Source organism: Durio zibethinus, chromosome 11, assembly GCF_047325235.1.
Source record: "Durio zibethinus cultivar Kanyao isolate XHJ-2024 chromosome 11, ASM4732523v1, whole genome shotgun sequence".
In the NCBI taxonomy this organism is placed as follows: Eukaryota; Viridiplantae; Streptophyta; class Magnoliopsida; order Malvales; family Malvaceae; genus Durio; species Durio zibethinus.
This window is the reverse complement of record NC_143172.1, coordinates 24,601,727-24,615,259: the sequence shown is the minus strand read 5'-3', so window position 1 is coordinate 24,615,259 and position 13,533 is coordinate 24,601,727. Positions and strand designations below refer to the sequence as shown.

Sequence of the window (13,533 nt, the reverse complement as noted above, 5' to 3'; positions counted from 1 at the left end):
TATTGTGGGGCATTTTTCTTTCATTTTAGTCTTTCTATATAATATAATATATATATATGTGGAGAGAGATTTATTTATGTTAATATAAAATTAATTTAATTTTGCATAATTTTATTATTTTTTATATGATTTATATTTATTTAATTAGATCATTATATTTTATATTCTGTTCATAAGTCATGCAAGTTAAATTTCAAGTAACTAAATGTTTAACTCTTTGTTTAATATAAAAAATTTCAACCATTAATTATATATTAAAAACCAATATTTTCAATCAATACGATAAAAATATCATATCGATTTGAAACATTACGTGCATACTAAATTCGATTATATTATTAAATCTAACAAAAATTATTAATATATATATAAATTTAATTACTTCTACACCAATGTAACTTGAGCCTCGTAATTATATTGATCAACTATCATTTCATTATGGGAGCTCTAATGATGGAAGAAAGTTAGAGTTTGAATTGAAATGAAAACAAAATACTAGTTGGTACTTGGTTGTTAAAACTTAAGTGTACTAATTACATCATATAATATAATTTTTTTAATGAAAAAACTTAGGTGCGCTAATTACATCATATAATATAATTTTTTTAATGAAAAAATTTATGATAGATAAGTTGTTTAGTCTTTAAAGTCAATATAAGATGTATCGTATCTATAACTTAAAACAAACGATTACAGATCATATATTCAAAATGATCATAACAAAAAATCACTAGCAGGATTCGAATCTAAGGTTTTTTTATCGAAAACAACGAGTTTTAACCAATTAAGTTAATCATTTATTAATACGATATAATATAATTAATAATTATGAAATAGTATTAAATATGATTTAAGGAATTAAACATTAAACTATATAAAACAAAAATTAATGCCTTGAAATTATCTTTGTTGTTAAGCAAACTGGCATAAGCAAACAATGCCTGCAAATTGACTCAAAAATTGGCCAAGTATATTCTCCTACAAAGCAAGGTACATAAATTATTTTAGATAAAATCTCATTTGTTTTGGCTCAATTAGAATATGTAAATCCTGATGATATGATCATTAAAATATTATTAACGTGATCATTAAAATATAATAAAATAAAAAATTTATTTTATTACATGTATTCAGCTTTGCTATCACCTGGAAATGTTGGAAATGTTGTCTTGTTGTTGATGATGTCTGTCCAAATATAGCTCATTGTCATTGTATTTATAATTGATGCACTAGAAAACATTTATATTTTTGCCTTGCACCTAAGCATAAGTCCATTTATTGCTGTCTTTGATGTAATGTGTACAATACACATAATAATCCATGATAAAAATGTAATTGCTAATTAACTAAAATATTGTTGTCTTACTACATCAAAACTACATAAAAAAAAAAAAAAAAAAGGTGTCTGCTTTCCAATGTTCATCAAAACCGCATGAATTTGATTTTGCTTTTTTAATATAGTATTATAAATTTTTAAAATTTAATCACAATTTAAATTGACTTTTTTTAATTGTTTCAATTCAACATGAATTAAATATTATCTGTTCAAATTAATATATCAAATTTTTGAAATCTAATTTTTTATTTTTTATATTATTTTGATATTATTTTTAATATATTTAAATGGATTTATATGTAAAATAATTATTTTATTTTAAAAAATTTTAAAAATATATAAAAATTAATAAAATATATAATTCTATATTTTTTTTTGTTTTTTTTTTTAATCTGAAATTCAATATGAATCTAATATATAAATTTAATACTTGAATCAAATAGGCAAAAAATTAATTCAAATCAAATCAAATATTAAAATTTCAAATTTCAAATTTCAATTTGATTTTTGATTTTTGATTTATTTTTTGTCACCCTAAGTGTATATTTTCCTATGTTCAAAGAGTTAAATTCAAATTTTTTGTCTTAATATATACTAAAAAAAAAAAATCTCTACATACAGAAAGTCCGACATCCTTAATTGGTCTTCTTAATTTAATTTTATATATACTTCTTCGTAAACAATTGCATTTGTAGCACTACGAAAATATGGGAACAAGGTTTTTTTTTTTTTTTTTTTTTAACTTTTCCAGAAGCTATGTCCTATGGCAACAAAGTGAATTTTTTTAAGTTAAAAATTATTGGATATGTTAGATATATAAAATTATAAATAAAATTTAATATGTTGATATTATAATTAGATCATATTAAATAATGTTATCTTATCTTATATTTGATATATATAAAAATTAAGATAAATAATTTATTTATTCATCAAAACCAACATTTTTAAAATTTATATAATTTAAATTATCAATATAATTTTTAATAATATAACAAAAATATAAGTTTAGTTTCACAAATTAAAAATCATTTTTCATATTTTAAAAGAATTAAATTATTTTATGTGAAAAAAATAATTAATTTTTATTGTAATTTATTATTCTTTTTAAATACAAATTAAATATGATATAAGATCACTGTTATTTTCGATCGAACGTGATGATTGAAGACAAACTTTTCTCTAGGGTTAGCATCGGATTGGATTTTGTCCGCCCTGAACTTGCCCCGACATTATGCGTTATTAAACTCAAACCCGACCCGATTCGAAATTAATAAAATATTATTTTTTAAATATAAATATTTAAAAATATAATTATATAAATATATATAAATAACAAATTAAATAATTAATTAAAAAATTATTTTTTATATAATATCGAGTCGGATCGGGTTTACTTAAAATTCGAACCCGATTCGACATCAATTGTTTCTAACCTTATTCGATCCGACCAAAAACTCGAATTTCAAAAAAAAAAAAAAAACGATCTCATAGAATCAAATTGAATCGAAACTCGTTAGAAATGAATTGGATTACCGTCCCTACTTTTCTCTCATTCAAACAAAGCTTTGCGTTTCTACACTCTAAGCTATGCAATTACGAAAAAACAAAAAATTTCGGATATTTGATACGCTATAATAAATTTTTTATACACTACATTTATTTATACATATTAATATACACTATCGATCATCCACGCGGTAACATCTAAGTAATACATAAAACTAAAATTAAACAGATCTTTAAAAATAAATTACTTTTAACAATTAATTAAACTGAAATAAATTTTTTAATATTTATTTTTAAAGATCTAATTATTTTTAATTTTTTTCATTAATAAAATATTATTATATGATTTAGTAATCATATATAGCATTTATACACTTGTCCGAATACACTGCTCGAGTTCATTTATATAATCACATTCTGTTTTTTAATAAGAATGCAAGGATCGAACATTAATGACCAAAATTAAAAATCCAATACTGTATCATGAAGCTGGTGAAAATAAGAGGAGCATGTAGAGATTTATACTTTTGTAATAGCAGCAGCATTTTAGAAGGCTGCAAAAGAAGAAAGAAAAGCAAACACAATCTAATAGTTAATAAAGTACAGGAGCCCTTTCGAAGTAGATTAAGGTTTGATTAATGATTCAAATGAAGCCACATCACTTTCACCTAAGAAGCATCAACAGCAATCTTTAAGCTCTCATCATAATGGCCTGGGATGCAACATATGGAATAGTCTCGTCCTCTGAATAGTTTGATTGCATCATGTCCATTGATGTAAACCTCAGAGCTTGGAGAAGCAGAACAACTATTTTTAGGGTAACTTTTAGATAAATCAATAAAAAGGTGGTGGGGGCATATTCCGAGTGACCCTTTGAACATAACTCCATCCAGCAAGGAACAAGCTAGTATATAATGCATATGCATTAATTCACACGCAGCAATAAGTAAAAAGACTTTAACTCATGTAACCGAAATCTTATAAAGAATCCAGATAGTGAAAAACAAAACTGCAGTTGCTGAACAATTACTGAATATCTTATTGACAAAACCGAACAAGCGAAAAAGTGAAGATAGCAGCATCCTCTTAACAACTTAAAAGGAACTTCATATTACTAAATTAGGCATTGAAGCCACGTCTTAATAATTACTCGTACATCTCCATCATACATCCACCCTTTCCCCATCTTCAAGTACAAGGGTCTTCGATGGCTTACCCAACAGATCAGTATACTCCTGGAAAGGAGATCTTGTGAAGCGAGTCTCTCTCCAGAAATCAGGAGTCAAGAAACCGTAAGTTTTCAGAAGACACTCAAAGGTGGCCTGTAGTTACATTTGCAAGAGCAACAGATAATCAGATATCACCAATACCTGAATAAGCATCTCTAAATAATCATGCAGCAAATAAACAGCTATCAAACATGAAAGCACATTAATTTTCCAATAATCAACAATAATTATATCAGGCATTGGTAGGCAGGAATATGAAATAAATTAAAAAAAAGTTGGCCTCTCACCAAATAACTAGAAAATCTACAAGCAAGTGTTTGGGGGCATTTAGCAAATATATAACACAGTTTTTGACCAGCCAAAACACTAAACAAACATAAGAGAAGCATAAACCACCAAACTATCAAACATCCCAACTTTACGAGCTTGGTTGGAAATATTTTGGCTGTCATTGATGTCAAAGGATGCAAAATGAAAAATCCAAATCCATCACAGAACATCAGTGCTGTCCACATGGGCAAGTTGTTATCCTAATTCAGTGAAACCATACTTTCCACTGGCTATAAACCATAACTGTATTAGTTTGCACAACAAAGGGGCAAGCATTACCTAGAATTGTAAGAATGATGTACAACACTTTGAGAATTAAAAACTCGCACTAATAACATTTTACCTACTAAATCAATTTACTACCCAAAGAATTCCTTTGATAATACCCAAGCAGAAAACAGAATCATATGTTCAACAACTCCATCAGAAGAAACACAATGCATCAATGACCACCAAAACCAAATCACAATTTCTATCTAGTTAATTCAGTAACATAAACCTTACAACAACAATTCCAAAGTTACAGAACAGAAACTAAAACATTTGACAACCCATTTCAACATAGATCTAAATAAAGCCATAAAACAATCTCAAATAACAATAAAACCGAACAAATAAAAATTACATAAAGAAAAACTCAATACCTTGACAAAGTTACCAAGAGTTTTTGTAGAACCCCTGGAAGAAGTAAAAACATCTTCGATCCCAGCAAACTGAAGCACCTTCTTGGGCACCCTAGCAGCCACAATCCCAGCACCTCTAGGAGCAGGGACCATCCTAACAGTAACAGACCCACATTTCCCGGTAACCTTGCACGGCACCGTATGAGGTTTCCCGATCTTATTCCCCCAGTACCCTCTCCTCACCGGTATCACTGACAACTTAGCCAATATTATCGCCCCTCTTATAGCCGTCGCAACTTCTTTGCTACACTTCACACCCAATCCAACGTGTCCATTTCCATCGCCAACGACGACGAAGGCCTTGAAACGCGTGCGCTGGCCGGCACGTGTTTGCTTCTGGACTGGAGTGATCTTCATGACCTCGTCTTTCAGGGAAGGGCCAACGAGTTGGTCGACGATTTGGTATTCTTTGATAGGGAGAGAGTGGAGGTAGATTTGTTCGAGGGATGTGATTTTTCCAGTTTTGACTAAACGGCCGAGTTTTGTGACGGGTACCCATTTTTCCTCTTCGTCCTTGCGGCCACGACGCCTGCCTCTTGGGCCACGGTCCGATCTGCCACCGCCAAAGCCACGCCTGAAAGCGCCACGTTCTCCTCCGCCCCTTTCTGCCATTTTTGCTTTTGATTAGGATTTGGAGGGATGCAGAGAGTGAGAGAGATAACTGACGACAGAAGATATTTAGAGCGGTTAGGGTTAGGGTTTTATATGCCAAGAGTGTTCAAGGGAAAATTAGGGTTTTGGGGGCTTAGGATTTTATGGGCTATGGGCTTTGCTATATGGTACAGTGATTTGCTATATGGTATAGATTTAATTTTCTTTTTTATAAGTATCAAATCCTTAACCCAATTTAAAATTTTCTAATATAATTTTTATCTTACAAATTTCCTTATAATATTTTATTATTTGAGTTTTTAAAATTAAAAACACACGTATCATTTATTATTTCGTTTGTAAATTTAAATGATATTTATCATTTTAAAAATTATCTGTAAATTTTAATTATCATTCAATTTTTTTATAAATTATTTTTTAATTTTCCTTTTAAAGTATATTACTTTTGTGATTTTTTTTTTTAAAATAATAAGTGCACATATATTTTTCGTTCAGAGATTGTATTTGAATATCTATTTATCTCAAAATAAAAAGACAAAAAGGAAGTAAAGAGTGATTAATTATTATATGATAAAACTAGAACCAAAGTTCAAATTTACCACCATCCATATTCAGCATGAAAAAGCATGATACAGTAAATATGGTTGCTGCTTTTACAAGCTGCCAAAGCGAAACAAATTTATCTTCCAGTCATGCCCCATTTCTTAGTTTGTCATCTAACTATTTGCTTCATCTGTGATTAAGTCTTGCCATATTGTCTCTTTTTCACCTCTACTTCATGTAAGAAATGTTTCTCTTCATCAGGTGCATCTGCAATGAATTATTGTCTGCACGCCAAGTATTACACAATTTACGTCTCTTTGGCTGATTTTGTGCTTCTTCACCACCTACTTTCTGGCCACATTCTAGCTTTCTTAATTCAGCCTGATGCTTCTTGCCATTGAAATGCAACTGGAGTAACTCTTTACTTGAGCATCCAATGCCACACAATTCACACCAGTTCTGCTCCTCTACTTTGTCACCTTCAACTGTTGTAGAAAGTTCCAGTTTTTCTTGCATTTTCTTGTGCTTCTTTCCTGCTAAGTGCTGCTTCAGCAAATTGTCATCTGTGCACCAAATTTTACACAATTTGCACCATGATTTCTGGTTTGCCATTGCACAAGTGTCATTACCATCTTTCCTAGCAAATTTTAGTTCTTGGAACTTAACTTTGTGCTTTTTACCATTTATGTGTAGCTTATAGTTAAGGGAACCTGAGCAAGGCACTTGGCAGACCTCACAGAAAAAATTGAGGGACTGATGATTGAGATTGCAACCCTTAAATAGTTGCAGCTGTTGAGATGGGCTCATGCTTGAAGATGCTAGTTGGTTTCTCTCAGAAATCCTAGGACTGGAACAGATATTTCGCCTTGAAGAAGGATTCTGATTTGGTCTTGGACTTGGACTTGGCTGGCAATCATGGCTGCTCAATGATGCTAGATGCTCTCTTCCAGATAGCCCCGGAGTGGAATCCTGATCTGGTCTTGAAGGTTTTCGACTTGGAAATTGCACCTGCTATGAGAAAACACTCTATTAGCAAAACGAGGCAAACCAAACACCAAATAGCAGTTGTTCATTCAAATGTCAACCTGCTATCACTGATAGATAGCAGCAGTTCTACTGTCTATGAGATTGTATACAAGTAACGGATGCTAAGCGAATTAGTTTACAGCGAAGTGCAAAGAAACGCATATAGAAGTCACTATTTCTGATATCCCAATCTAATTTCAAAGCTGAAAAGTTACTGAGATTGATAATTCTAAAATTCAGACCATCCTCCTAGTTGACAATGGTGATATAAAACATCTTATTGAAAATTATATAAGCTCTAACCTGCATTGGCATTGTTTCATCTCCCAAGTCAACATATGGTTGCAATTGCAACTCTTCAATCTTCCTTCTATATGCCAGCTCTCTTTGGATTGCAAGCTCCAAGCTCATAGTACTTGCTCTCTTCTCAGCCATTTCTTTTCCTATTGTATTCTCTGCAACATTTTCATTTTGTGAGTTCTTTGATAATCCATGTCTTCATCAATCTTACAACTAAAATAATAGCAACCCAACTGCTATTCTGTCAGTGATGCAAATTCTAGAAAAACAAAGGGTTGGATTACGCTAATGGAATGAGAGAAGTCATTGAACAACAGGTACCAATTTCGTAATAACAAAGAAACTAGAAAGAACAATTAGAGTTAGGCCATTGATAATAAGAAAAGCAACCCAAAAGAAGGCAAAGGGGTGTGAAACTGACATATCGTTGGAGAAATATCATTTGAGCCCACAATTTTTGTTAACAAAAAAAAAAATTATCAAAACGAAAGCTTACCCTGTTGAGTATGAGAAAGGCACTGGAAGGAGAAATCAGAGTCCTTTTTTTTCTCCGTTTGAGAGAGACAGAGAAACAAAATTGTGTACTGGGTAGAAGTAGAACACACACTTGGCTCATATTTGTCTGAAAAGTTGGGTATCTGATACTGTACTTGACAAACATGTCCAGGCAGCCATGAACCCTCAGGACAGTTATAATTTTGATAAGTTTTAATCAATTATTATGGCATTTTCCTTTTGGTTCAAGAGGGAAGGCTTGAATTGGAAACTCACTAATTGTATGAAAGACTGCATTAGTAATTAAAGCCTTTTAGCGTAGGTGGAAAAGAGAACAGCCAGTCCCCTGCGGACCAGTTTCTATTTTTGTGACTGCCACCCAATTAGCTGGAACATTGGCAGCCCTTCACATGGCCTTTGTTTTATAGTCCAATTTAGTTTCCTCATTATGCCTATTCATGTACTTTGTAAACTTCTGGTTCAATTAAACCACTACTCTCGTAATGCTTGGTGACTTACAGCTCAAACTTCCCAATACAATGCAGAAGCTGAAAAGCAATTAGAATATTTTGCTCTGTAATGATTCCTGGAGATCTTAAATTGATCTCAAACATGGTTTTTGAATCACACTGCTAGGCCTTGTGTAGAAAGATTATGGTTAACCACCTAAAAATGAAAAGAAAGGAGAGTGACTCAATGACTAGAAACTCCACATAAACTCCTCCAGGAAATGCTATGTGCTGAACTCCATAAAGTAATGTGATCAATACCTCATGGCACAGGTCCATATCGCGTTGCAGAAATGCAAACGTGGCTGGATCTTAGAATGATAGACGTATCCAGGTTTGGTTGTTTAGCAATGGGTTTCACAGTTTTTTCATTTTCTTTTGATACCTGAATTGAGGCTTTTGCACAAGGATCTGCGAGGGCTTGATCACAGTCATGTCATGATTCATTCATCCATAAAACAAATAAACAAAAGAAGCTGATTGGTAAAGTTTTCCATGAAATTGCTTGGGGGACAAAATTGATGAAATTCTTTCAACATAATGAATGGGGAAAATCTCTTTACAAGAAGAATCATGACATGAAAATCTATGTGTATTAAACTTGTATATTTGTGAACTATTTGACACCATAGACGTATTGACACTTGAGTTCTTGAACGAGCTTTCATGAGATAAAATATTTGAAATCTGCCCCGCTGTTTGTTATATTCTAATTAGCATAGCTAGCACTTCTTTCATGTTTGGTCTGGCTTGTGGAGCTTCTGCTGTGCATCTGACCCCAATCCGAAGCAGCTCACACAACTCCTGTGCCCCCTCAGCTAGCCCTGATCCCAAAAGCACAACTGGTATTATAGCTCTACCTAATCCATTTCGCCCATTTCCCATGATACGTCTGGCCCATTCCACCAGGCATTCTTCTCCTCCATCCACAGCTCGCCTCCCGGTTGCCAGTTCCATTGCTAATACCCCATAACTGTACACATCACCTTTTGTAGTAGCTTGCCAAGTCTGCCCATATTCTGGTGCTACATAACCAATAGTTCCTGCCACCATTGTGCTTACATGGCTATCTCCAACATCAACAACTCTAGCTAGACCAAAATCTGTAACTCTTGCCCTCCCATCTTTATCTAGCAGGACATTGCTAGCCTTAACATCCCTGTGCACAATGGCAGGGTAACATTCATGATGTAGAAATACTAATGCTCTTGCAATATCGACTGCCACGTCAATCCTTCTCTGCCATGTTAACCGCACCCTATCTGATATAAGATCTTCCAGGCTCCCACCTCCCATGTACTCATAAACCAATATTTTCTCTAAACCATCAAGGCACCAACCATAAAGTGTAACAAGGTTAGGGTGCGGCCAACCAAAGCCATTTCCACTAAGAACCTCCATCTCAGCCCGGAACTCCCTTTCACCCTCAATTCCTTCTCTTTGTAGCTTTTTCACTGCTACTTCTCTCCCATCAGGCAATACACCTCGGTACACTGTTCCATATCCTCCCTTTCCAAGAATCCTATCCTCTGAAAAATTACCTGTAGCCTTCAAAATGTCAGCATGTGTGAAAGCTGTTTTGTCCAAACGGATGACCTTGACAGTATCTGATAGCCATGGAGATGACCCACTAGAGCTAGATGCCAGATAATGTCGATACTTTGTATCCTGTAAGAGATATCCCTGCGGTTCTTCTGGACTTTTCACCAATATGCAAACTAAAAGTGATAGAACCCCGAAAACCAAAAAGGCCAGTGTCAGAGCTAATAACACCAAAAACACAGGCAACCTGGCAGATTTTTTTTGCCTCTCATTATGGTTTGGCTGGTGACCTGTTCTATTGTCCATAAAATATGGAACATGCAGTAGGGGATCTCCCAGGTAGGAATCCTTCTCGAAAGTTGCCAGTTGCCCAATTGATGGAATTGCACCAGAAATGAGCGGATTGTATGAAATGTTGAACTTATTCAGATCAGTCAGGTTGCTGAAGCTTGCTGGAAATTTGCCCGAAAAATTATTGTATGACAAATCTAGATTCTGTAAGCATTTCATATTCCCAATCTCTGCTGGAATTTCTCCTGAAAATTTGTTTTGAGAGATATTTAGGACTATAAGTGGCAGCTGTCCAATCTGTGCAGGCAGTTCACCATTGAAGTCATTGAAACCCAAGTGAAGCATACTGAAATTCCACATCATACCAATATCGGAAGGGATCTGGCCCAAAAACCGATTCCCACTTAGTTGAAGATAACCTGAGATTGCAAATGTCCTCACCATTGAATCTGCATTGCACATTGGGAAGAGGCCATATCCTTTAAGCAACCGATCCCATATGCTTCTGCAACTCTTCCTCGTGAGAATTGTATACACGAAACTGAAAGGTGGGTAGTCTGCCGGTATCCATCTCTTCATTGCCAAGCACTCACCAGAACCAGCAATTATCCGGTTGCTGTGTAGCCGATTGGACTCAAAAGTTGGAGTAGCATTTCTCCCAATCTTTGCCAATTCAGGATGAAACTTTCCAGAAAGTTGATTGTTGGCGAGGTTTAGCCATAATAAGCTAGTGCAGTTTCCAATCTCAGGTGGAACTTCACCGCTAAGAGAGTTGTTTGCAAGCATCAACCATAAGAGAGAGCTCAATTTTCCAAGGGCTGGTGGGATTGATCCAGAGAGTCTGTTGAAGGAGAGATCAAGGGCTTGTAACTGCGGCAAGTTTCCATACTCAGGTGGTATACTACCTGTAAATTGATTGTAGGCCAGTATCAAGAAATTCAAACTTTGCATTTCAGAGATTTCAACAGGTAAAGGGCCGGAGAAATTGTTATAACTCAGGTCTAAACGAGAAAGATTTGGTAGCTTGAGAATACCAGAAGAATTAATCCCCCCTGTATATGAATTTCCGTGTAATACTAGAAACTTCACCTGTGTGAATCTGCCAAAAATGTCTTGTATCTCCCCACCAAAATTGTTCTTGCTCAAATCCAAAAAGGCCAAATTCATCAGGCTTAACAGGGATTCTGGAATCACTCTAGAAAAACTGTTGTTCCCCAAGAACAAACCTTCAAGAGTTGAAATCATCCCCATCTCTGATGGAATTGGCCCTGTAAAATTGTTTCCCCATATATTCAAGATAGCCAAATTCGTGCAATTTGAAATCTCCCCTGGAAGTTCACCTTGAAAATTGTTTTCTGAAAGGTCCAAAACCTGCAAACTACAATTATTTGTAAAAAAAGATCCCGAAAGTGGCCCAGAAACATGGTTTTCAGAAACTGAATACTCCACAAGCCTTGCAAAACCACTCCATATAGTACCAACAAAATTGTTGGAGCTCAAGTCCAGGTACTGCAGATTCCAGCATTCATCAAAGCAGTTATCGATCCTACCCGTGAAATTATTAGTTGAAAGGTTTGCAACTATCAGTCTATTGCAAATTGCTGGAAAATTAACTTCAATATCCCCTCGAATCCTATTCGTAGACAAATCCAGCTTCTCTAAACTATTCAACCCTGTCAAATTCAGCTCTCCTTCTAGAATGTTATGTGATAAGTTGAGGTATACAAGGCTACTGCATCGGTTCAAATCATCTGGTATATCTCCACCTATGGTGTTTGTCGAGAGATCAAGTTCGCGAAGTTCTGTTAAGGCCGAGAAGCCATTGAACATATTCCCAGAAATATAGTTGTCAGAGAGGTTGACACCAATGACTCTTTGGTTTTGCCCATCAGAAGAGCAAGAGATTCCAGGCCACTGACATGGTATCGAGTTGTCAACATTCCATTCTGAGTATATTCCTCGATTTACACGATTCTGGTCTTCCAGGAATGATTTCAGCTTCAGCAGAACTTCTTTGTCTGTGTCTAAAGAATTTCCAGTGACAACAGTACCTGTAAATAACAGAAATTTGAAAACTAAGCAAAGACAGAATTTTCCTTGAACAACTCAAACGTGTACTCAAAACAGGACAGATAAAATAAATTTTCAACAAGTCAACAGAATCATCCTTGAAAAACGTAAAAATAAACAAAAAATAAATGCTGCCCCATGAAAGATTTTAATGCATGCATAAGAATATTCAATATCAGCAGCAAATTTTCGAACTCTTTAAACACCAATAAATTATACTCCTATAAACAGAATTACTGTAATTATATATCATGTTGAAACCGGACTAAAAATGAAAAGAACCATAAGCTGATGAAAAGATTACTATAACATACCTGTAATCAGGATTAAGAATATGAACAAAGTGAAACGCCATGTAAGAGCTTGGTCTCCTGACATGATCTTCTTCTTCTTCATCTCTGTCTGCCAATTGTTACTTTTGCAATAGTAAGTTACTCAAACCCCCATCAAAGGAAAACATGGGAAGAAAAGAGAGATGAATTTGGAAAAAGGCAAAAACTATATAAGAAAAATTTCTAAACGTAATCGAAAAAGTCAGTTGAAGAACACGGCGCCTGCAGTTTAGACCAGAGACCAAGCTTGGAAGAAACGTTTGGCAACAGTAACTTTTTCATTTTTTTTTTTATTTTTAAAACATTGTTTAATAATGTTAAATGGGAAATAATCTTAATTTTTTTTTTTTTATTTTGGGTTCTGGTGCTTGTTCTTTGATGAGAAAATGAGGCATCTGAAGCAAGGGGCCTGGCGAGCCGCCCATGTTGACTGGTTCAAGGAAACATCAGGCCATGGGGTTTGACCATGGACTCTGCTCAACAAGCCATATAGGAGCCTGAATGACGCATAATTTCACGTTGATTTTATTTCTAGAATACGATTTGGATTGTTTGTTTCATGTTTTATGTATTTGACTAAAACCACTACTTTCACAAAGAAAATTTGGAAATTTATCACTGTTTTTGTTGGTTGGTGAGTGACTATGAAAATCGACAGAAACAATTAATCAATGATTAAAACACATGAAAACTATGTGTCTATGGGGGCACCTGTAAACCATAGTT

The 13,533-nt window shown here is 34.1% G+C and overlaps 3 protein-coding genes across 4 annotated transcripts; all 3 read right to left on the bottom strand.

Annotated features, from left to right (window-relative positions):
- Positions 1-3,788: 3,788 nt before the first annotated feature.
- LOC111291098 (uncharacterized) lies at positions 3,789-5,756 on the bottom strand. Its single transcript, XM_022882681.2, has 2 exons — positions 5,049-5,756; positions 3,789-4,167 (listed from the first exon to the last, which is right to left on the bottom strand). The coding sequence occupies exons 1-2, from the start codon at positions 5,697-5,699 to the stop codon at positions 4,009-4,011; spliced, it is 810 nt and encodes a 269-aa protein (XP_022738416.1). The 5' UTR covers positions 5,700-5,756; the 3' UTR covers positions 3,789-4,008.
- A 476-nt stretch (positions 5,757-6,232) lies between these two features.
- Positions 6,233-8,315, bottom strand: LOC111289901 (uncharacterized). Of its 2 annotated transcripts, XM_089768382.1 has the most exons (3): positions 8,065-8,315; positions 7,572-7,723; positions 6,233-7,250 (listed from the first exon to the last, which is right to left on the bottom strand). In XM_089768382.1, the coding sequence occupies exons 2-3, from the start codon at positions 7,701-7,703 to the stop codon at positions 6,471-6,473; spliced, it is 912 nt and encodes a 303-aa protein (XP_089624508.1). In that variant the 5' UTR covers positions 7,704-7,723; positions 8,065-8,315; the 3' UTR covers positions 6,233-6,470. The 2 variants fall into 2 exon arrangements, with proteins under 2 accessions (XP_089624508.1, XP_022736995.2); XM_022881260.2 differs by lacking the exon at positions 8,065-8,315 and having other exon boundaries at positions 7,572-7,836.
- Positions 8,316-9,073: 758 nt separating this feature from the next.
- Positions 9,074-12,955, bottom strand: LOC111289900 (putative LRR receptor-like serine/threonine-protein kinase At1g74360). Its single transcript, XM_022881258.2, is given in 3 exon segments — positions 9,074-9,278; positions 9,281-12,456; positions 12,790-12,955. Coding segments are annotated over 3 exon segments (3,300 nt in total). The 5' UTR covers positions 12,872-12,955; the 3' UTR covers positions 9,074-9,236.
- Positions 12,956-13,533: the final 578 nt, after the last annotated feature.